The sequence below is a fragment of the Aedes aegypti genome, chromosome 2 (assembly GCF_002204515.2).
Source record: "Aedes aegypti strain LVP_AGWG chromosome 2, AaegL5.0 Primary Assembly, whole genome shotgun sequence".
Lineage (NCBI taxonomy): Eukaryota > Metazoa > Arthropoda > Insecta > Diptera > Culicidae > Aedes > Aedes aegypti.
The window spans coordinates 126,185,807-126,209,194 of NC_035108.1; the positions used below are offsets into that span (position 1 = coordinate 126,185,807).

At 37.1% G+C, this 23,388-nt stretch overlaps 1 protein-coding gene across 3 annotated transcripts in view; it reads right to left on the reverse strand.

Moving 5' to 3' along the window:
* Positions 1 to 690: 690 nt before the first annotated feature.
* Positions 691 to 23,388, reverse strand: part of LOC5578606 (kinesin-like protein KIN-7O) — a 50,607-nt gene continuing 27,909 nt past the window's right edge. For all 3 annotated transcript variants that reach the window (XM_021842250.1, XM_021842249.1, XM_021842248.1), the window contains 5 exons: positions 12,154 to 15,706; positions 3,189 to 3,589; positions 2,848 to 3,128; positions 1,369 to 2,006; positions 691 to 1,288 (listed from right to left, as the gene is read on the reverse strand). In XM_021842250.1, the coding sequence (XP_021697942.1) occupies positions 1,181 to 1,288; positions 1,369 to 2,006; positions 2,848 to 3,128; positions 3,189 to 3,589; positions 12,154 to 15,706 (4,981 nt within the window). In that variant the 3' untranslated portion in view covers positions 691 to 1,180. The remainder of the gene's footprint in view (positions 1,289 to 1,368; positions 2,007 to 2,847; positions 3,129 to 3,188; positions 3,590 to 12,153; positions 15,707 to 23,388) is intronic.

Genomic DNA, 23,388 nt, shown 5'->3' on the forward strand with positions numbered 1-23,388 from the left:
ATTCGGAATAAGGTCACTTGACAAAATGCCATTTGGCATAATGGTCATTTGGCATCTTTGAAAAAAGGGATATAAGTAGGGTAATGACAAATGACCGTAATGCCCATACATTGTTATTTTGATAAATGACCTTATGTCAAATAGCCTGCTCCCGAAATGCAATGTATGGGGCTTGGACATCAGCTAACCATGCTTAATGTGCACAAATTGGGAGTTCAACATTTGAAGAAGGGTGGAAATGTTAGTTGGACAAACATTTTTACCACACACCTAGGAATTGAGTGCATCTCTACAGTTTTAATGAGAAGCATAATGTATTAGCGAAGGAACAGCATCTGGTAGTACCTTTTAGTTGATTAGATATATGGAGACGCATTAAAAGAAATAAACACTACTGACACGATGCGCAATGGTTGTTCATAAACGCACTACGCAAACAAAGAACTGGATATGACAAATCTTGATTTACCGCCCGCAGGAGCAAGCATTACTTCTGAGGCGGATTGAAGGTAGTATGTAACTCGGCATAGGGATTGTTAAAGCTGGTCCAAGAGTTTTAAAAGCATTTAATGAATTTTCAAATTTTGTGTATAGTGTGTACCAGAGCCTACTCTGTTTTTAGTAGAAGTTGCTTATCATGAACAAGATAATGGCTGTGATATTCCCACGCTCAAGAAATACGATCTCAAGTTTATCATATTTTACAATGACGTTTTTTTAGTGTAAACGAATACGAATAAATACGACAGTAAGTATAATTTCTTCATAGAAAATGCCTAAATGCATAACAGGTAGTAGATATCAATTGTAGTGGATACTAGATCAGTACATAGTTTCTATTTATAATAGGGGATCGCATCAAGCCACAATCAAATGACACACTCCACATGATAATTAAAAAGAAGGTTTCGACTGATTTTACGCTGCTTTTAGGCGAACACATTCAGCCTGATTTACACTTGTGCGGACAATACAACGGTGTATGGTGCGGTACGGGATATCACAAATCATACGTGGTAGATACTTAACTATTCGGACTACGTACTCATTCTTACGTTTCATTCGTTCGCTCGCTCGCTCGCTATACAAACTTTGTGTTGGGCGGATTTGGAACTGAAGCCAAGCTGTTTTACTCTGGCTTCAGACTAGAATTATTGAACTTTGCTCGGTTGGTGCAGCCCTAGTTCGAGGGCGGTAATTTCCGTTTGAGTTCCTCGTTCTGTTCCATCAGTGCTATGGCCATTGTTTTGTACTTTTCATACTTTGTCCGCAAAATCTCGTGATCCCCCTGAGAAAGATTCGGAAATTTTGTAAAATGCAATTAGAAAATTACAACAACAAAAATTAATAATAAAAACGTTAACTTACGTTTTGAATTGTCTTTTCCAGAGACTTGGCAGACTCGCATTTGCTTTGGTACAGCTTCTGTATCTGCAAACACTTATCTTCGGTCTCCTTGAGCTGTCGTTTCAGAATGGAAACCTCTTGCTGAACACTCTTGTTGGCATTGCAGCTCTCATTCTCCTTCTCTACGATGTTCTCGTTTAGACTGACGATTTGTTTGTTCCGCATCTGACAGACTCGCTTCATCGATTGATACTTCTCTTTTAGCTTTGCCAGCTCATCCTGGCACTCTTCAAGTCTTCTGGCTTGCTCTTGCTGCACCATGCTATTGACGGAAGCTCCTTCCTGTAGATCGTTCCTTTCCGTACCCACGGCCTTATCGCTTCGTAGCGACTTTAACCGTTGCTGCTTAGCACATACGTTGCAACGCTTGTCAGTGCGCTTCAATTCCTGATCCAGGGACGAGGAAAGGGTGCAGAGCTCGTGTTGCAGCTTATTGATCTGGGACTCGCGTTCTCTGACAAGCTGTCGCAGCTCAACGACATCGTTTTTGAGCGGGTTGGGCATCATCTTGTGAGTGTTCAGCTGGCATTCCTTGACTAGTAGTTGTTTACGCATTTCCTTGATCTGCGCATCCATTTCGCGACAAGCACAATCCGCAGCTAACATTGAACGAAAAAATCAATGAGTATTACAGAATTGATCATAAAAGTATTGAAACAAATAAAAAAACAGTAATTAAAAATTATTTTCTCGATAATTCTATAAGTCAATGGTTTCTTGAATATCGTGTTATACGGAAATTCGACTGCAATACATATTTACAGTGGCAACCTTCACTGAATTTTCATTTTGAAATTGCCGCTTTTAACGGTTTTCCTGGAATATTTATTTTTTTTTCCCCGTTTTTTATTGCTCATAAATAGCAACCATTTCAAATATCTAAACTGGTTGTCCGACATTTCGCGGTAAACCATTCCGCGGTCAACCATTTCGCGGTTTGTATCATTTAGCGGTTTACCGTTTTGCGATTAGTACCATTTCGCGGTATGCCATTTCGCGGTCTATACCATTTCGCGGTTTGGTTTTTCCTACGAGTTGCACTGAAAATTGTTGGCATTATCATCGATAACATTTTCATCGGTGATTTACCCTTCTTTCGAAAACAGGCAGTCCTTAAAATGGCACTGTTAAGATATATCAAACATCTCAGTACAAACCGCGTAACGGTGCACCGCGAAATGGTACTGACTGCGAAATGACATGCCGCCAAATGTTACTATCCGCGAAATGTCGTACCGCAAATTGGCAAACCGCGAAATGGTACACCGCGAAGTGGATCACCCCGCAAAATGTTATACAATCATCTAAACTTCTGATTTTTTCCTTCCTGCACAAATAAAGGGCAAGAGCAATACTATTTTAGCTAGCTTCTGATTCAGGGTTTGATGTTGAATATTTGAACATAAGAGTGTCTCATGTGAAAAATCTTATAAAACTTACAGCTAGGATCCGTCATGATTTCCTTGTCACGGGTATCGAACAGACCGCCACGACGATCATCGTGGGTGCTCTGTCGTCGTGATTTTCGATCCTTGTCGGCTATCCTTCGCAGATCGTCCATCTCCATGACCAAGTTTTGATGTTTCATCCGCAGTTCGTCGTTCTGGCGCTGTAACGACCGATGCCGGTTATTGGTGTCCTCGTACACAACTTCGTACCGCGTGATCTTCTCTTTCAGTTCTACGATTTGGGTTTCTTTCTCCTGGAAACTGGATTCGTGACTGAAACGATAAAGGATTCATTAATTTCCCTTCATTTCTCGAACTTTCATCAAACATTACCGCATTGTAGAGATTTCTTCTCGCAGATTATTGCACTCCACTTCCATGTGTTTCAGCTCGTCGATTCTGTCCTGTAACTGTTTAGTTTTGAACACGTGAACCTTTTGCATCTCATTCAACTGCTTCAGCAAATCTTCGTTCTCCTTCCGAAGAGCCTGAGCAACCTTGCCATCTCCAAGCGAGGGCCGACCATCCGGCTGAAGCGAAAACGACCCTTGTCTGACGTCTTCCAACTCCTTTTCCAGTCGCTCCACATTAAGCTTCTCTTGCTGGTAGAGTTTTTCCAGCCGTTCCACTTCGTCGGCATGTTTGATCGACGCTTCTGAATTTACCTTCAGTTGCTTCTCCAGCTCGTCTTGACGCTCGGTGAAGCGCTGAATCGTGCTCATCAGCGACGGTATCTGAAACGTTACGTGATCATTAAAAATCTTTAGTCTATCGGTGATCACATGAAATTCAGATAACGATCAACATTATTTTCATAAACCTAGCACTCATTACAAAGGGTCTGGGTCATTTTGGAGATTTGGCATACCAGTGAGATTTCCATTGAAATTTCGGTTTAGCTGTAAGAATTCTGGGATTTCAATAAGCAATTCGAAATATCTGCAATATATCTCTGGAATTTTGTGTTTGTAGTTCCGGATTTCAGATACCTATTCTAAATAAATATGGGAATCTCAGAAATAATAAAAAAAAAATGAAATTCCGGCGGATGGAATCATGTGGAAATCTTTGAAACTCCGATCGCAATATTTGGGATTTCTTAAGGATTATGTCTAGATTTCTGTAGGATTCCTGCATGGGGTTCATAGAATCTCGATAGTAATTTTTTGGTGTTTCTGCCTAAAAGTTTTAGATTCTATTGATAATCTTTTGGATTCCATAGCTAATCTTTGGAATTCTTGTATAATTCTTTTGAATATTGGTAAAAATCTTCGGGAATTCTTGGCGATGTCAGTAAGAATCTTTTAGATTTCGTTGGAAATATTGAAGTTTTAGCGGGACTCTAGACGAATCGAATCAGATAACTATTGTGCATTTGAAATAAATCATATTATTATTGATTACATGCTTGAAACCCTTTTTTGTATAGAAATAGTCGTTCAAAGTCGGGAGAGAGCTGTGTTTAAGCGGAAAAATGCCTGGCTCATTTGTTGGTACTTTAAGTGTGATTCAGGAAATTATTTCTTGCAAAATCGCAAAAATCTCATATACCATACAGGGAACTGTTCAAAACAATATATTGTACTGTAATTGTATTGTCATTTTACAATATACTGTATTGTATTTTCAATATATTGAATGGTACTGTTACAATACATTGTATTGTTTTTGTATTGTATTTTATATCCGGGTACAGGTAGTGAACTGCCCATATTCGCATAAATGCCCCATATATTCAGAAAATCCTATGGGAAATAGAACGATTATACGAATAGGAGCAGTTTGTTTGTATCACTTTCGTTCATAGCGTATGTTTGATTGTATTTTCTACTAACTTTTGCTAGCTAGCCTCGGAGTCTACTACCATGATTTAAGACTACTCATCGATATAATTGACATTTTCTGAGTATTCTGGAATTTCAAGGGATATTCTGGTCAATAGGCATAAAAAGCCTTTTCTTTTTTCTTTTCAAAATAATGCTTTTTTATGCAAAAGTTAACAAAATACATCGGATTTGTTCAAGAATTTTGGAAACCAGAACATGACCTGTTAAATAAAGACGGATGGTAGGGACAGGGATACCATCGAAACAACAATAATCCCAAATTTATAGAACCATTTAAAAATCTTGAGACCCAGAAACTTTACCACAGAATAATTAGGTATCCTGAAATCTCAAGAATCCCAGAAATTAATTTTAGGTAAACTACACCTATTACAAGGTGTCTACTCAAAAATCAAAATCAAAATGAAATTCCCTAATATTTCCAGGTTTTTCCAGATTTTGAAAAATAAATCCATATTCAAGAAATTTTCCAAAAATTATTGACGAAATTTGAAGTATTTTTCATTCTATAAAATTAATCATTTATTTTCAAAGATAGGAGTTAGGCATTGAGACACTTTAAAAATAAATTGCAAAGTATTTTTCACTGAAAAAAAAACAAACAAAATTTAGCGTTAGCATTAGCGTAGTTACGGTATACTTCGTAGATTGGATACTAGCAACATTCATGTTTCTTTTTAATAATCTCATCCTGACTACTTTCAAGAACAAGGCAAGGGAAAAGGTATATTCAAATCATAAACAAGAATACTAAAAGCATGAATATCGCTATTCCCGGCCACGCCCATCTTTACCGTAACTTGGGATAGGGGAAGGAAATGTTGATGTAGCACTTACTTAATGAGAGGCCACCGACTCAGCGACACCCTCATAAGTGCTACGGAGTTGGAGGTTGGGGAAGGTATATTGTCAGGATTCGCCTAGAAAGCTGGCGATAGACCATAAATATTTGTTTTTTAAGCGTTTTCAAATTAATCTTTTGAATGCCGGCAATCAAAAGAGAAAACAATAGCTTTTTATAGTATAAATAGTATTTCGCGAAATGCTTGTCGATTGTGCAGTAATATTTTTGCTCAATAACCAGTAAAAAGCAAAACCGATCCCTCCAGGGTCATCGGATTGTATAAAATAACGATACGCGTTAAAAAAATCACGCCAATTGAAAAACAGTACTGTGCCCATTAAGACAGTTTCACAAAAATCAAAATGTCTGGGATTCAACCAGTCACCCCCTTGTCCTAGTTGCAATACTAAAACAAACTACCAGACAAATTTTCATCCCATTTGGAGAAGATTAGGAGGTGCCTCAAGTCGAATTTGTGTTTTTTGGCTATTTTTTACATTCAAAAAATTCTAACGAGAATTTGGAAAAACGAAAATCAAAATAAATACCACTAGTTGAACGTATTATTAGTACTTTACAACTTTTGAGAACACTGTATGCCGATTAGAGATGGTTTTGACCTCATTAAATTGATTTCTGTTCATTAAAGTACCTGTAAAACATACATTTCTCTACAGTTTTTGTTCTACGAGATTCTTAACCTCATGCCTAATCATAAAAGTTCAACCGTAGTATCATTCCATTATCATTTCTGAACATTATTGTAGTACATCATCCGAATTACAGATAAATTGTAAAAATTCATCGGGAATACGATATTCCTCATTCCCCTGCATTTAGAGCTGCTGCCATATGGTGCAATTGCTGACATGTTACAGAATTGAACATAGTAGCTTTGCTTTTTCAATGATGGATGATGATTGAAGAAAACATCTAGCAAATGTCATCAACGCAGTCGTGTTTCAAACAACATTCGCATTTGATGCCAAGCAATTACACATGTGATATAGCCCCGAGGTCAAGCTTCTCGACTACCGATCTTGAGGATCGGAGTTCAATTATGATTCTTTTTTTCGAGTGAAACCAATGTTTATTATATGCAGCATAGAAAAAAGGACTAAAGGCGCAAATCACTACTTGAGCGTTTCTCTTCATTCACTTAGGAGTGGGAGATTTTTATGAGTCCTATTGATTAATGTCGTTTTCGATTATTCCCGAGGGTGCACCGCGCGAGTGTAACAATTGACACCGGAAAATAGAACGGTTTCGGTGCAATATTTTGACAGCGTATGATGGTGTTAGTGAAGGCGTCAATCAAAACAAAACGTCATTTTTTAAACAGAACAGCTGTTTCCGTTATTCAAGATGTGATGTAAGAGATTCGAAACATTAGATTCTTTTCTGTTTTGGATACACTGATAAAAATCCACACGCTCGATCTGTGTGTTTAAAATTATGGATTGATTCATGAACGTCCATATCGATTTGCTATGATTTTCTTGCAAACTTCGTGTGTGTTACACATTAAATTCCTGTGTTTTGCTTCATGGATTGATTCATCAACCGACAACAGGGATTCCATATTTTTTCCACATAAGTTCCCGAAGCTTTCTCTTCAGATTCGTATGTGTCAACCTATGGACGCATAGATCATCACCCCAACACGGATTCAGTGTGTTTTGCTTATGGTTATCTTGTGTCATAATCATCATGTTCAAGTTGGTCGATTCATTGATTTGCGCAATGAGATTGTTATGATGAAATCCATGAGCTATGCTATCGATTTCCATGTTCAAAGCTTCTAAATTGTTTGTGATAACCCATGGGATGCATAGTGAACTGAATTGCGGTTGGACCTCGTGTCGAACGACAGTCATCATCATGCTTCCAAAGAGAAGTAGCAAATTTCGAAGCTGAAAGTGTTAGATGAAAATTTGTGAATTCGATTTTTCTTTTATTAGTGAAATTGACCGATATACGAGAAAGGTAGAATTTTCTATAAGGAAACATTGATTATAATGTATAGTTTAATAGAAAAATCGGATTCCACTAACAGATTTTCCTGGCTTTCAGTTTCGAAAAAAATGGAATGCTTATCCCTGGCTTCCCAAATTATGGATTTGCGGTGCCCCGCTTGTTGCTGGCTCACGAGTTTGAAAAAAAAAAAACCAAGAGAGCTTGCGACAAGCAGAGGAGCCTCGGATCCATATTTTGGGGAGCAAAAGTTTTTCTACCAAATTTCTTCTTTCAGTCCCATGATATTTATGTTCTATCACACATGACTATCTGAAGCTTCTACATTTCGAATTCAATAAGCAAATCAGTTGGTTTTCATGATTTAATATTTGGAAATTCATGTTTGTTTCACATGACAACCTAATGTTGATACACATGTTATTATACCGTGAAATCAATGATGAAATCCATATGGCTACCACACTCAAATCATGTGGTTTTCCTCATTGCGCAAATCTATAAGTAAAACACACGACCTTGACGTGTAGATTTTTCTCAGTGTAGTTTGTGAACGGTTTCCACAACACTGGCTGAAAACATTACTATGCCGTGGGCCAAAATAAATGTTTGGTATATGAAAATACATTTATTCTTTTTCTGGGAATTGATACCATGAATACATTTTTCATATTCAGAATTTTCATAGTTCAATACTGTATATGCCCTTGACTTCATCGATGTTCTCTCTTGTTCATAGCTTCGTCGAAACGTATAGTTCCGCAATGTTTCTAGCTCACGATGAGAAATGTGAATCAGTTTTTTTAATAATGCGAAGACAGCAACGGAAATCGATCATGACATTAGAACAATAATGAAAAGTCAATGTTGATTTTGCAATCCGAGTTAAAAATCCGAACATACAGCTTCGGCCGCTGCTGATTCTATTTTGTTGGCACCCATGAACAAATTTCAGAATATTTGACTGTAAAAATGTTTTCTATGTACTACTCACTTGTATACATGTAATATAAACAACCAAAAGAAGAATTCCATTTTCTGGTATAAGCCGTAAAAGTTCCTACTGATAAAAAATCCTATTGATTGAAAAGCTATTCAAATATTCTGAAACAAATCACTTTCCTCCGCGCAGTCGAAAATGAGCTCAAATGAAGAATCTTGCTTACTCGTTACCGAAAACAACAAAACCGATCAAAACAAGAACGCCATTGACAGCTTAGAACCCTGCATGTGTTGGTAAAAAGAGTGCACTACCTGCTACACCCAACTCGATCAGGGTGTAGGATTTTCTGCACCGGTGGCCATCGGGTGTAAAAACGGTGTGCTACCTGCGGAATAAAAGAACGGTTTGGGTGCAACTTTTGCTACACCGGTGGGAAAACGGTGCAGGCGGTACAAATAAAGAAAAACGACATAAGACTCAGCCACAAGATGCACTTTTGAACAATGAATCGTGATGAAATTTTTGGGCCTCAAGTCATTTGGTCCATGGCAAAAAACAACACTCTAAAGGAACTCCCGTAATCAAACTCTGATCCTCAAGATCAGTAGTCGAGAAGCTTGACCTCGGGGCTATAACACATATGTAATTGCTTGGCATCAAATGAGAATGTTGTTTGAAACACGACTGCGTTGATGACATTTGATAGCTGTTTTCTTCAATCATCATCCATCATTGAAAAAGCAAAGCTACTATGTTCAATTCTGTAACATGTCAGCAATTGCGCCATATGGCAGCAGCTCTAAATGCAGGGGAATGAAGAATATCGTATTCCCGATGAATTTTTACAATTTATCTGTAATTCGGATACAAAAATGATGTACTACAATAATGTTCAGAAATGACAAAGGAATGATACTACGGTTGAACTTTTATGATTAGGCATGAGGTGAAGAATCTCGTAGAACAAAAACTGTAGAGAAATGTATGTTTTACAGGTACTTTAATGAACAGAAATCAATTTAATGAGGTCAAAACCATCTCTAATCGTCATACAGTGTTCTCAAAAGTTGTAAAGTACTAATACGTTCAACTAGTGGTATTTATTTTGATTTTCGTTTTTCCAAATTCTCGTTAGAATTTTTTGAATGTAAAAAATAGCCAAAAAACACAAATTCGACTTGAGGCACTTCCTAATCTTCTCCAAATTGTATGAAAATTTGTCTGATAGTTTGTTTTAGTATTGCAACTAGGACTAGGGGGTGACTGGTTGAATCCCAGACATTTTGATTTTTGTGAAACTGTCTAGTGCCCATTGAAAAACTGTACTGGGTAGTACTGTATTTTTAGATAATCGAAAAACGAAAGGAAGCGCGTTCGAACTAAACACCCTAGGATAACACAGTCGGTTTTTCTGCTCAAGATTATACGAAAAGCAGAATCGATCCCTCCAGGGTCATCGAACGGTTAAAAAGCATCCACAACCGATTGATAGTTGCGTAACAGCCGCCCGGACAGAATGCGCAATCTGAACATAATTATCAAACTCCGAAAATAACATTTTCCGTTCAAGAAACGATCAGAAGTTCCACGACGCGGACAAAAACGATCCGGAAGGCTCACAAAAGAAAAAGTATCATACTGGAACAAACTCACCGGATTGATTCTCTAAATTTATGTGCTGCCTGTCACTTCCGGATGGTTCGGTGAACTTAGGGCAGCCAAAAACCAACAGTACTGAGGACACAAATCAAACAAATCACTTTTTCATTTTTCACTTTTCACTATTCCATTTCTGAATGTAAAAACTGTCCTGCTTGGGCTTCACAAAGCACTACCCTTAAAAAAAAAAACAAACAAAATTTACACGAAAACCAAGAAAGCTTATCGAATGATCTGAAAGTGCCTTTAATTATCAGATATGAAAAAATACTCTATTCGAACTTAAAACGTACAAATTAGCGGGGTACAAATTAAAAAGTGGTCAGATTAAATGTGGTCAAATCAACGTACCCCCGGTAGGCCTATCTGTCAAGATAACAACATATTAGAGTATTTGCTCGTCTTACTAGTGATTTTAGTGGATCTAACCCGTTTGGCATAAAGTTGTTTGGCATAAAGGTCGTTTGGCATAACAGCCGTTTGGCATAATTGTGAAAAACATGAAATTTGATCAAATTTCTTCCATTAAGCAAAGAGATGTTGATAAACTGCTCGCGAACGAACATTCCGTTGTCAGTTATTGATTAGACATACTTCTCATACTCTTTTTTAAGGAAACCAATATATAGTGAAGCTTTTTTTTAGAATTGCATCATACATAACTTTTGGGGCCATTGTGTCCGGAATATTATAGCACATTTTTACAAAAATGTGTCCAACGCCTAAAATCTTCTTCTTCTTTCTAGCGTTACGTTCTAACTGGGACAAAGCCTGCTTCTCAGATAAGTGTTCTTATGAGCACTTTCCAGTGGCGATTCCCTAACCTCAAATCTACCTGTTCCACGCATAGAAATTCTTGAATTTTTTCAGCAATAAATTTGCATGTAATGAGAAGAGATTTGTTAGAAAGGACGATTTCAATAATTAACTTTTTGATTTATAATATAAATTAACCGCAATAGTTATTTTTAGAGTCGTAGAACAGGTAAAAATTGAGGTTACGAATCGCCACTGGCACTTTCACAGTTATTAACTGACAGCTTTATTTGCCGATTGACCATTTTTGCATGTGTATATCGTGTGGCAGGTACGAAGATACTTCTATGCCCTGGGAATCGAGAAAATTTCCTTTACGAAACGATCCTCGACCAGCGGGATTCGAACCCACGACCCTCAGCATGGTCATGCTGAATAGCTGCGCGTTTACCCACTACGGCTATCTGGGCCCCTATATGCCTAAAATATGCCATGCTATTTAAAAAAAAAGAAGGAACATGATATTTTATGACGCATCTTATGGTCCTGGATTTTACTGTACCTTTGCAGTATTTTCTTTATTAAAGTATGCCAAACGACCATTATGCCAAACGATTATTATGGCAAACAACTGTTATGCCAAACGACTTTATGCCAAACGGCATTATGCCAAATGGCATTATGCCTAATGACATTAAGCCAAACAGTGTAGACCCGATTTTAGTATTTCATTTTTTGCAAAAGTTCAATTAGTAGTTTTAGAACTGAGAACTGTACTTGCTCAACTTGACTTCATTGTCTAAACATGTTTTATGCTGAAAAATAAGAATGACTAAACAATATATTACCGAACATCGCAAGTAGCGTTTTGATAGTGGCGCAGCAAATTTTTTTTTGGTTGGAAACATTTTGTGTCGAAAAAAAGGAAATATTCTACCATATAATACTAATTTAAAATAATATCCCTAATTGTGGCCGAAATTCCCTGAGAATTCCAGGTTTTTCCAGATAGTAGATACCCGGTATTAAATATCTAGGAAATACTTGAAAACCAGAAATCGTTCCAACCCCTAATAAAATATAATGTATAAAATATATGTGTTCTTCCATAAACACTGTGATTTATTATGGCTTGGTTAGCATGCCTTCAAAAATATAAAATGTAAATAGACCTTCTGAAATAACCGTTTGATTGACTGAAATAACCTTTGCTCGTTAATCTAGGAGTATGATTTTCCCCCTTCGTGTTACACCATAAAAATACTGTTCGCTCACCTGATTGTTGCAATAATCCAGCACCTTTGATTTTTCAGCCACCAACTCTTCCCTAACTTTCCTCATTTCGGAATCATGCTGCTCGGCCATTTGTCCTCTGGTAGTAGATTCGCTCTTGAGCTTTTCGTTCAGCTGATCGATTTCGGACTTATTTTCCAGCAATAATTTTCCAAAACTGCTCAGTTTGTCGTCACGAATTACCAGTTCCGCCCTGACGTTCGCCAGTTGCGCTTCCAGTTGGATGATTTGCTTATCCACTAGAGATTTCTCTTGCAGTATATCGGTGTGAATGTCGGTCAGACTATTGAATTTTTGCTGTACGGTTTGTAACTCCGATGTCAACGCATCCTTCACTCGTTCTAATTCGTCGATTTGGGTTCGAAGCTCGTTGGAATGTTGTTTTTCTACTTTCAGGTTTTCATTGGAAGCAGTTTCCGCTTTTGTACATCTGTCGTTCTCTGTTTTCAATTCTGTTATTTGGTTCTCCAATGATTCAATTTGACATTGAACCTCTTTTAACTGACAATCTTTTTCGTTCAGTTCTTTACTGAGGGATTCTTGTTCAGCTACAGCCTCCTCAAGTTGTTTCCGCTGAAGTTCATTTTCTCTCTCCAAAGCACCAAGCTTATGCCTTTGTTCTTCGTTGCAAGCTTCCATATGTTTATGCTTCTCAGCCCATTCTTTTTCGACCTCAACAATCTGGTCACCATTAAGTTTTGCTGCAGCTAATTTTTCTTCCAGATTAATCACTTCTTCTGCCTTCTTTTCAATTTCTTTCTTAAATTGCTTAATTTCCAGCTCTAAGGTATCACGCAACTTCTCAACTTCTGTCCTACGTGATTCACATTCTACATTTCTCAACTCCGTTTCAGCCAGCTGTTTTTCCAATCTTGAAACCTGATGACTAATTGTCTCTAGTTCAACCTCCTTCTGCTTGATCAGCTCCCGCAGTGATTCACATTCCCCCTTTACAGCCACCACTTCTTCCAACAAGCCATTTTTCTCCGTTTCCAACGCATCCGATTTGATCTTGAGCTCTCCATTGCAGCTTTCAACATTTCTCAGTTTCTCAACCCACTCGCTTTCAGTTCTGCCAACACGTTCGACGCTTTCTTTCAGCGCTGCAGTCAGCTTCTCCTCCAATTGTTCAACCTCGTCAGTCTTACATTTCAACTCGTGCTGGAACGAGTCGTTTTCCTTCTGGAATTGTTCCAACTTTCCGTTGTTCTCAGTCAACTGTTGCTGCAGATTGCCTAAATCCGTCTTCAGTGCTCGGACTTCCCGTTCCAGGTGCTCCCGGATGCTTGACGACTCTTCCATTTCGTTCTCTAAGGATTGCAGCTTTGCGAGAAGTTTACTTTTTTGTTCGCCTACATCGGTCAGCTCTGATTTCAAAGCATTGATTTGTCCGTTCAACGCTTCGTCTTTTTCTTGCAGTTCGCTTCGCAGATTATTGTTCTCATTCATGAGTAGTTGCCTTTCAGCTTCGTTGGCTTGGTCTTTGACCGTTATCATTTGCGATAGTTCATTGCAGAGACTTTCACATTTATCCTCAATTGACTGTTGTTCCAATTTGTGGGATTCGATTCGCTGTTCTAGGATCGCCTTCTCTTCCTTAAGGGCGGACAATTCCTCCAACGATTGCTGCAGTTTAATTTCCAGTTCTAGAGAACCATTTATTGCTACTTCATTATTCGCTTTTTCGTCTTTAAATGCTTTAATCTGCTGTAATAAAACGCATTTCTCTTCTTCCAGTGCAGACACATTATCGGACAGAAGTTGTAGTGTTTCTTCTTGCTTCTGTTTGGCATCTTGAAGACTGGCATATCGGTCATTCAGCTCGTTCAAGTCTTTCTCTAAACTTCGCATGGCATTTTCCTTATCTGTTTGCAAAGCTACAAACTTTCCATCCCACTCATTTTGATCTGTTTGCAATCCGTCGATTTGTTTCCTCAGATCGTCATTCTCCTGTTCGAGATCTTGCACTTTCCTTTCGATTTCTTCCAGATTGGGGAGTGCCTCGGAGAGATGATCTCGCTCTTCCTTGATCAACTCAAGGCTGCTTTCCAGTTTAGCTTTGATGTTTTCGCTCACCAACTCGACACCACTATTATCTTCTCGAACCATCTGTTCCTCCAGGCTGACAATCTTTGCGGAAAGCTCTTGGACTGCCACTGTTAGGTCATGGTTTTCCTCTTGCAGCTGTTTGAGCTTCAAATGTTGCTCTTCAAAGTGAGTTTGCAACTGCCCGTGTTTCTCTTGAGACTCTTCCATGGAACACAATTTACTTTCTAATTCCTTCTTAGCTTCCTCCAGGGCTTCGTTTCTTGCCTTCAACACTTCATATTCTGCTTTTAGTTGTTCAAGCTGTTCAGAAACACTTTCAAGCTGAGCGACTTGCTGGGTGGACTCTTCGAATTTTGCTTTGAATGGTAAAAGTGTTTCATTTTCTTCTTGAAGCTGAATGATGCGCATATGTGCTTCACTCAATTGGTTTTCAGTTGCCTTGTTCTTTTCGTGTAAAAGCTGAAGTTCGGTTTCAGTGTTTTTGTATGACTCTATCGTGTTGGAAGCCTCCTGCAACTTCTTTTGTAGATGTTCAATCTGTTCTTTGTAATTGTCAATGTCCTGAATATTATCCATCACTTGTGTGGACAGCTCATCATACTCAACTGTTAATTTTTCGAACTCTTCCTTCTTGCTTTGCAACACATCGTGCAAACTCTTCGACTTGGATTGCTCCTCTTCCAACTGTTTCACAAGCTCTTTCATATGACTATCAGTCTTGTTCAGCTTCTCGATCTCATTTTCATACTTCTTCAATAAAGCATTCATGTTTTTGTTTTCATCTTCTAGCAGTTTTAGTTGCTTTTTGAGTTCGCCATTTTCAATGGTCATGTCCAGCAGCTGACTGTTGCCGTTCTTGTAGATCACATTCGTGTTCCCTGTGTCATTTGTCAGAACTATTTTTGACGGCGACATTCGGTCTAGACTATCACTGTTGAAGCTGGAGTCCCCTAAGCTATCGGCAAACTCGTCTGTGTCGATACTGGTGTTGATCAGTAACAAATCTTCGTCCGCCAAGATCGCCCTCAACTTGTTCACCAACCGGAAGAGCTTCTTCGCATCTTTCCTGTTGACATCCTTATCCAGGGCTTCCTTCATTTTGATCAGCTTCTCGCTGTGGTCATGTTCGGTTTTCTTAAGTTTCTCCAACTCTTCAGTTTGCCGTTCAAGTTGACGCTGCAGCTCATAGTTATGCACCTCAAGTTGCTTCAATTCCTGCCGCGTGGTCTCCAAAATCTTTTGGACGTCTGCTTTCGGGGTAGTACCGCCTCTGGCTTCTTGGAGCGATTCGATGAGCTCGTTTTCGCGTGACTTGGCGCGTTGTTGATACAGTTCGTACTCCATCTGGACGCTGTTCTGTACGTTTCGGCAATGTTCGGCTTCCTTGACGGCTGCCTCGCGCTCTTTCCGTGCGATAATCAGTTCCTTTTCCATATCGAATATTTGTTCTTGTTTTTGATGTAGATCTACCGTGAGGTCCTTACATCTGGAGAAAAAAGAGAATTGGAAAAAATATATATATGGGTATTGAACATAATTAATAAGTATCTGTTTGGATAATTCAATAACCGCACAAAAGCCTTCCTTTCCTTGAAATTATGGCAATGTCAACGACTGTAAAATCACCCTGAAATTGTATGGGTCTCATTTTTTCATGATATAGAATTTATGCTAAACTGTTAATATCAACGCATCGCCGATTATTTCTTATATGATTTAGAATTAATTTCAAATAATTTCAGTGGCTTCTCAGATAACCCCAAAAGTCGTAGCAAAGCTTCAAAGGCACCGTCCACCCAACTATGCAACGCTCTAGGGGAGCGGAGGTGGGGAGTAGGCTCAAGCGTTACGACTCATACAGAAGTTTGTAATTTTTCATACAAAAAGCGTTTCGGACGGGGAGGAGGGGGCCCGAAATTTCCAATTTTAGCGTTACATAATAAATGGGTGCTGCCAAAGATTTCAATTTTATATACATTGTCTTCTTCTGTTGGCTTGAATGTTCTTAATGTGGGCTTCGTGGCCGTGCGGTTAGTGTTACCAAGGGGATAACCACATCGAGTCAAGGAGTGTGGGTTCGATTCTCGCTTCAGCCCAGAAAACTTTTCGTCGGGAAGGTATTTCGACCACTGGGCGTTGCAAGCTAGTACGTTGTCTAGTGTGGTGTTTCCTTCAAATAGCAGATCGTCCTCTGGAAGCATTAACTTGTAGGCGTCTTTTTATTTTTTTAGATGTGATTTTTTAAAGTAAAATTGCTATCTAGCATGAGCTTTGGACACTTGACGTCATCTGACCAATGTATTGGAACCCTTCTCATCGTGACAAAATGTCTACTTGAAGGTTTCGAATAAGGAGATTTTGGTTTATGTGGGAATATTATTAGTTGAGTTTTGAAAGCATTAGGAGAAATATTCCATTTCTGTAAGTATGAAATCATCCAAAATTTGTGCAATCTACTTACAGATGATACGCAGGTTTCGTCCTTTGGCGGAGAGGCCTGTGTCATCGACAAACAAAGATTTTTGACATCCCTGAGGTAACTCAGGTAAGTCAGATGTGAAAATATGGTATGATATTAGTCCCAAAATGCTGCCTTGAGGAACATCAGCTCTTACAGGAGTCTTTCAGAACTTGAGTTCTGATAACTAACAAGAAGTGTGCGATTTGACAGATAATTTCAGATTATTCTAAATCAAATATCGAACTTTTTCAATTTTACAATCAAGTCTCCATGTCAAACCACTGTCGAATGCTTTTTCTATGTCTAGAAGCGAAAGATCAGTAGAATAGCCTTCAGTTTTGTTGGAACGGTTGGAATGAATCAAATTTGTTACCATTAGCGTAGCTAAGATTTTTTTCTGGAAGAAAATACTTGTAACTCACAAGGAATATCCTTTGTGTTTCTTCCTTAATCTTATCATGAATTATGTTCGTGCATTTCAGTGCTTTCTCCAAGAACTCGTTTACTTACCAGTTTTCACTGAGTTCGTCCTGGGATTTTCACGGAAAATGATTCCCAGACTTTCTGATCTCACCAGAAAATTTCTCGAAGGATCTCTATCGAATTGCTTAAAAACATTCTTGAAGAATTCCACCAGAGAATGCATTAGAAATTCTTTTAAACATTTCTCCTCTAGCAGGGTGTCTACTAATTTACAGAAATGAAATTCACTGAGATTTCCATGTTTTTCCAGATTTAAAAAAATCAAATTTCTGGAAATTCTCCAAAAACATAAATGATTGATGAATAGTTCATTTTACATGACTAAAAATAAAGTTTTTGGTGTGTTTCAAAGTTCTTAAGTGTTTCAAAGCACTTAAACAAAAAAATACTCAAATTTACATATTTTTCATTTTAATAAACAACAAATAACATTAGAAAAAATAAGAATTAAAAATGTTGTGATTTTCATTTGATTTCCACAAAATATTTTTTTTTTTTCAAATGATCTGAAAGTGCCTTCAATCATCAAAATCAGATGAAGAAAATAATCTATTCGAACATAAGGGAAAAAAACCTTTCCCCTAAAATGGGATTCTAAATCATGGACATTAGCGATACACCCAATTTCTTTAGAGGGCATTTTGTATTTTTTTTCTTTTCTAAGATAATATCGGGTCTGGCAGGCTTGATAATTCTCCTTAACATCATCAGAGTTCGGTGACTTACTCTAGAACAGCGTGCTGCCTTTGCCTCTTTGCGAGGGAGCGGAAAAATGGTAAGCAGAGAGGCAACGAAAAATGAGCGAGGAAGATGCAGCACAAAGGTGCTCTCACAACTCCCCGAGGACTGTCTGTTCGGGCGGCAGACTCGAGAGTTCGTTTGAAGTGTGAGTGATGGTGAGCATCGTAACGAGAGAGAGAGAGTGCCTGAAAAAATCCTCGCATTTTTCTGCACTCTCACTCGAGTCGCTTGAGGATCTGTGTTGATAATTTTGAGTTTATTTTTTCCTCCTCAGAAAAACGGCAAAATCGCCTCCTCTTTGCATCGCAGAGGAGTTTCTATCAAGCCTGGGGTCTGGTAGCGTTTGATAGTCTTCGAAATAAGAATTTTAGATACCTCTCGCATGAAAAAAAAAAACGAATAGAGATGAGACGATTATGAATATAAAAAAACACCGTGAAACACGTCATGAAATTTTCGTTCCTCATTTGATAATTCTAAGACTTGTCGAAGTCCCTTGACATTACGACAAGTATTAATGCTCGATTTACCGTGGATTTCTTTCACATATTACTCCAACGATCTCTTTAGTTTTTGATACCTTCAATAAATTTCTGTATTTTTCTGTATTTTTTTTTAATTTTCCAAAGAAATTGAAAAAACTAGTTGTTCTTCTAGAGATGTCTCCACTCCAGGGAAATGTCAATTTATAAAGAAATTTACTCGGGGATACGACTGTGATGATTATGTTGTAGGTTATGGCCTTCAGTCTATTATGCTCAAAAACGGATTTCAAGTTTTCATCCGACGTTTCAGGCACAATAAATGTGTCCGAAACGTCGGATGAAAACTTAAAATCCGTTATTGAGCACAATAAACTGAAGGCCATAACCTACAACGAAAGAAATTTAGAGAAAAATCCGCGTGGAATTTCTAAAGAAAATTTATGTGTGAGTTCTAATATGCCTTGATGAACTCCTACGAGAATATCTGAAATAACTTCTGCATTCTTGATGAAATTCTTCTTAGCTAAAAAGCTTAGCTGAAAAAAAAACCCGTATTTCTGAATATTGTCCTACAAGAAATTCGAAGAGACTCCCTAATACATAATAGAAATATAAGTATGAAAGAAAATCCTGTTAGAATAGCTATCTTATGTGGAACCTTGAATGAAGTTTTGAAGAACCCAAGGAGTTTGGAAATATTATTTGAAAAATTGTTAGATACAAGTTTGAACCACCGCAATAACATTTTGAAGAAATGCTGGAGATATTCTGAGAGAAATTTCTGGAGAAACTTAATGAGGAATTCCAGGTCGATTTTTTTGAGGAATTCTTGGAAAAGTTCATAAAAGATTTCATCGGAGTAAGGCCTGAGGAAATTTTCGGAGCAATTCATGAGAGTAATCGTGGATGATTTTTTATAGAATCCATGTGAAAAATGAAAAAAAAAACGACGTATGAATTATTGTAGGATTTCTTGCAAAAATATCGAAACTATGGAATGAACGTTTGTGCAAAGAAGGAATATGTGGTGAATCTCCTATAATAACTGGAAAAATCGGTGAATGAATCAGTAGAAAAACATTTGGAGAAAATCCTAGGCTAACCGCTGTCATTTTTTTTTTCAGAGTAATCTATGTGAAAATTACTGGAGGTAATGATGTTGCTCTACAATTTTCTTAACAAAATTTGTGCAGGAGTACATTTAAGCATCCCTTGAAATAATGCTGGCAGCATGTTTAGAGAAGTAATGGTATTCCAGAAAGAATCACTAGAATATCTGAAGCATTCCTTGAAATTTTGTCCAGAAGTTGGATAAATAAAAATCGGTAATAAAAAATAAGGAATTAATATTTCTAGCAGCATCTTGATAGCGGCGCAGCTGTTTGAAAAGATTTTCTGTCACGAAAAGGACATATTCTACATTGTATTACAGATGCAACAGAATTTCCCTGATTATACCCAAAATTCCCTGAGAATTCCAGGTTTTTTTCAGGTTGAATAAAATTTCCTGATAATTCCAGGTTTTCCAGGTTTTCCAGGTTTTTCCAGGTAGTAGACACCCTGGCAGGGTGTCTACTCATTTACAGAAATGAAATTCCCTGAGATTTCCAGGTTTTAAAAAATAATTCCAGGATGAGCAAATCCCTAAAAATATACGAATAGTCAATTTTAGATGGCAAACAACTTTGTTTTAAATGAAAGGTATCCTTGAAAATAAATTTATTTAACAATAAATTTCAAAGTATTTTTCGCTTTAATAAACAATTATCTGTTTTGTTATTAGTGTAAACATAGGAAAAAAATGGTGATTTTTATTTAAATGCCGCGAAAATCAAGAATGTTTATCAAATGATCAAGTGCCATCATCAAAGTCATATTTGAAAAAAAAAGTCTATTCGATCTTAAGAAAAAATATCTTTTCCCTCAAAATGGGATTCAGGATTTCTGGAGAGCGTTACGGTACTTTTTTCTTTGGGGAAATCAGGGCTGGTTATGACCGTATTAGAAATAAACGCTTCATAGACTTAAGACCCTTTTTGGAATTTCTTATGACATTACGACAAGTATAACAGCTCGATTTACTATAGATTTCTTTCACATATTACTCCCCAGATCTCTTCAAGAGTTTGTTTTGAGATTTGTCACGAACTTTCTAAGTAATTCTTCCATGAATCCCTTTCTATATACCCGACTAAGGGTACATAACAAAATTATATCAGCATATGTTATTATGTTATAAGTTTTTTTCGAGCATAGGTTGTTACAAACTTGATACAGGATGTTGTTAAAATAACTAAAATTATAACAAAAAGTGTATGAATAGTAACATAAATATAACAAAATATGTTTTAATTCTATCAAAAACATATCAAACCAAGTTATAATGTTTGATACAAAGTATCAAAATTATAATACTGTTCGATATACGATAATATTGTATATTATTGAAATGCATAACTATCTATTTATTTTGTTATAAAGTTGTTAAAAATGAATAAATAAAATATCTTAAAGGGAAATAAAACACATTATGTTATATTTCTGTTTTATTATGTTCTATGGAGAACGGAGCCTAACAAAATTATATCATAATATGATGTGCATATCATATTCTGATAAAATTTTATTATATTTTTGTTATAAGCCTCTAGTCGGGTACCTTCAACAATTCAATCTAGATTTATTCCAAGGATAATCACATCAGGAATCATCTATCCAAAAAATATTCCATTGATTTCCCTAGGACTTCCTCCAGTATTCCCGTTTAGAGAATCTTCAAGAATGCAAAATTCCTTCAAGAATGCCTCCAATTTTTTTTAAACATTTCTTAAAGAAGTCATTAAATATTTTTTCATCCAGCGAAACATAAAGAATTTTTTTTGATATTTTGGAGAAAAAAAAAATCTGCGGTGAATTTCGAAAGAAAATTCTAGAGTAACCTCATATGAAGCTTATGTGAGTTCTAAGTACTCCTTGAAGAATCCCTACGAGGATCTCCGAAAAACCTTCTGATTTTTGATAAAAATCTTCCTAAAACATTTAAAACATAAATTAGAGTCTTCAAATAATGTCCTACAAGACGTTTTAAAGAAATTACATGGAGCAATTCGGCCGAATCCCTGAATTTTGACTAAAGTTTTGAATAATCCATTTCATTTGACAAATTATTAGAGAAGTTTTTGAATCGCAGCAACAATATTTTGACGATATGCTGGAGACATTCCAAGATAAGTTTCAGGAGCAACTTAATGAGGAATCCTATGTCAAATTTATCGAGGAATTCTTCGAAAAGTTTATAATAGATATCATCGAATAATGCCTAGGGGGGTCCGTAGCCTTGAGGTTACGCTTTCGCTTCATAAGCGGAAGATCATGGTTTCAATTCCCAGCCCCTCCACAAAAAAACCCGTCCAGCCACCAGAAGACACCGCACGGAGGAGCGTGCTTTGGGGAGCACATTCATCCTCCGTCAGTATCAGATGGTGATTGAGACAAACTGACCCTCTTCGCAGGCAGCTAGCCTCACTAACAGCAGAGCTCTCTCCTACCTGCTCGGTGTGAGAGTGAAAGAGTAGGAGAGAGTGAAAGTTGATGTAAATATATAAGTTAAAAATACGAGCACAGTGTGCCTTAAAAAAAAAAAAGGATTTTTGGAGCAATTTCTGAGAGTAATAGTGGATGGATATTAAAAAAAAAACCTTATGAAAATGTCTGGAATAAATGAAAAAAAACCGGCTTAGGAATTATTTTAGGATTTTGTAGGCAAATGTCGAAATTTTTTTTTTTTCCCAAAAACTCTGGATTAAACTTTTGAGGAAGCGTTGGAGTGCTCTAGGATTTTTAGACCAAATTCTGAAGAAATGCCTCTAAGCATCCATTGAAATCGCTGATAGTATCTGGGGAGACATTTCTGAAAGTATTCAAGAAGAACTCACTGGAGAAATTACTAGCATGACTGAAGTATTCCTCGCGAGATCTAAGAAATAACATTAAGAATTTGTGGAATAGTCGCCTAAAAGCCTAATAGTTATAATTATAATATAATTTTGCATCAGAATTCACTGCAAGCAGATTAAAAAGGGACTTTAGAGATAATTTTTATTAAAATAGACTTTAGAGACCATAACCAAAAATAGAGACTTGCATTAAAATAGTGATCTGAAAAGACTGAACATGTCAACTAGCGTTTTGATAGCGGCGCAGCCGAAAATTTTTTTAATTGAAGACATTTTATGTCAACGATAGAACGACATATTATATTATCTATTACTGTTTCAAAATAATTTCCCTGTGTGGAGCCGAAATTTCCTGAGGTTTTTCCAGGTTGAATAAAATTCCCTGATAATTCCAGGTTTTCCAGGTTTTTCCAGGTAGTAGACACCCTGCGTCCGGCGCCAGGAAACACGTACAATGCCCACACAGTTACGGATCACCCACAGTGACGGATCACTTTGACGTTCAACATCGGATAACTCGCTCAAAACATTAACGTTGACGTAAAACATATTTTTTGCATGTTATACTATTTGTCTTTTACCATTTGTAATGTTAAGCACAACATTCAACCGCTAAATAACTGTATATTTGACAAATGTTTAGTTGGTAGCACACAGCTATCATTATATGGTCGTTTTCTGTAAGAAGTGCCGTCAGCATTCATAAGCTCCCACAGGTGGTAAAATTCAAATGTTATAGCATGTTTTATGCTCGTTCGCTTCGATTTAGTATAAATTCATCTTTGGAAAACATTTTACTTGATTCTTTTATTCCAAATGCCGAATATTAGCACTTCTAACTAGTGATCCATAATATGGACCAGGAAATGATTGGTTACCACGGTTATGGATCACTTTAAAAATATGTAGATTTCTGCTATTTTATGCATTGGATTCGACATTTTCAGACAATAGCACTAAGGATAAAACTAATAAAACATCAAGGTTTGTAAATTTCATGTTTTAGCAGACAAAAATGGGTGGAAAACTTGGTGTGGAGTGA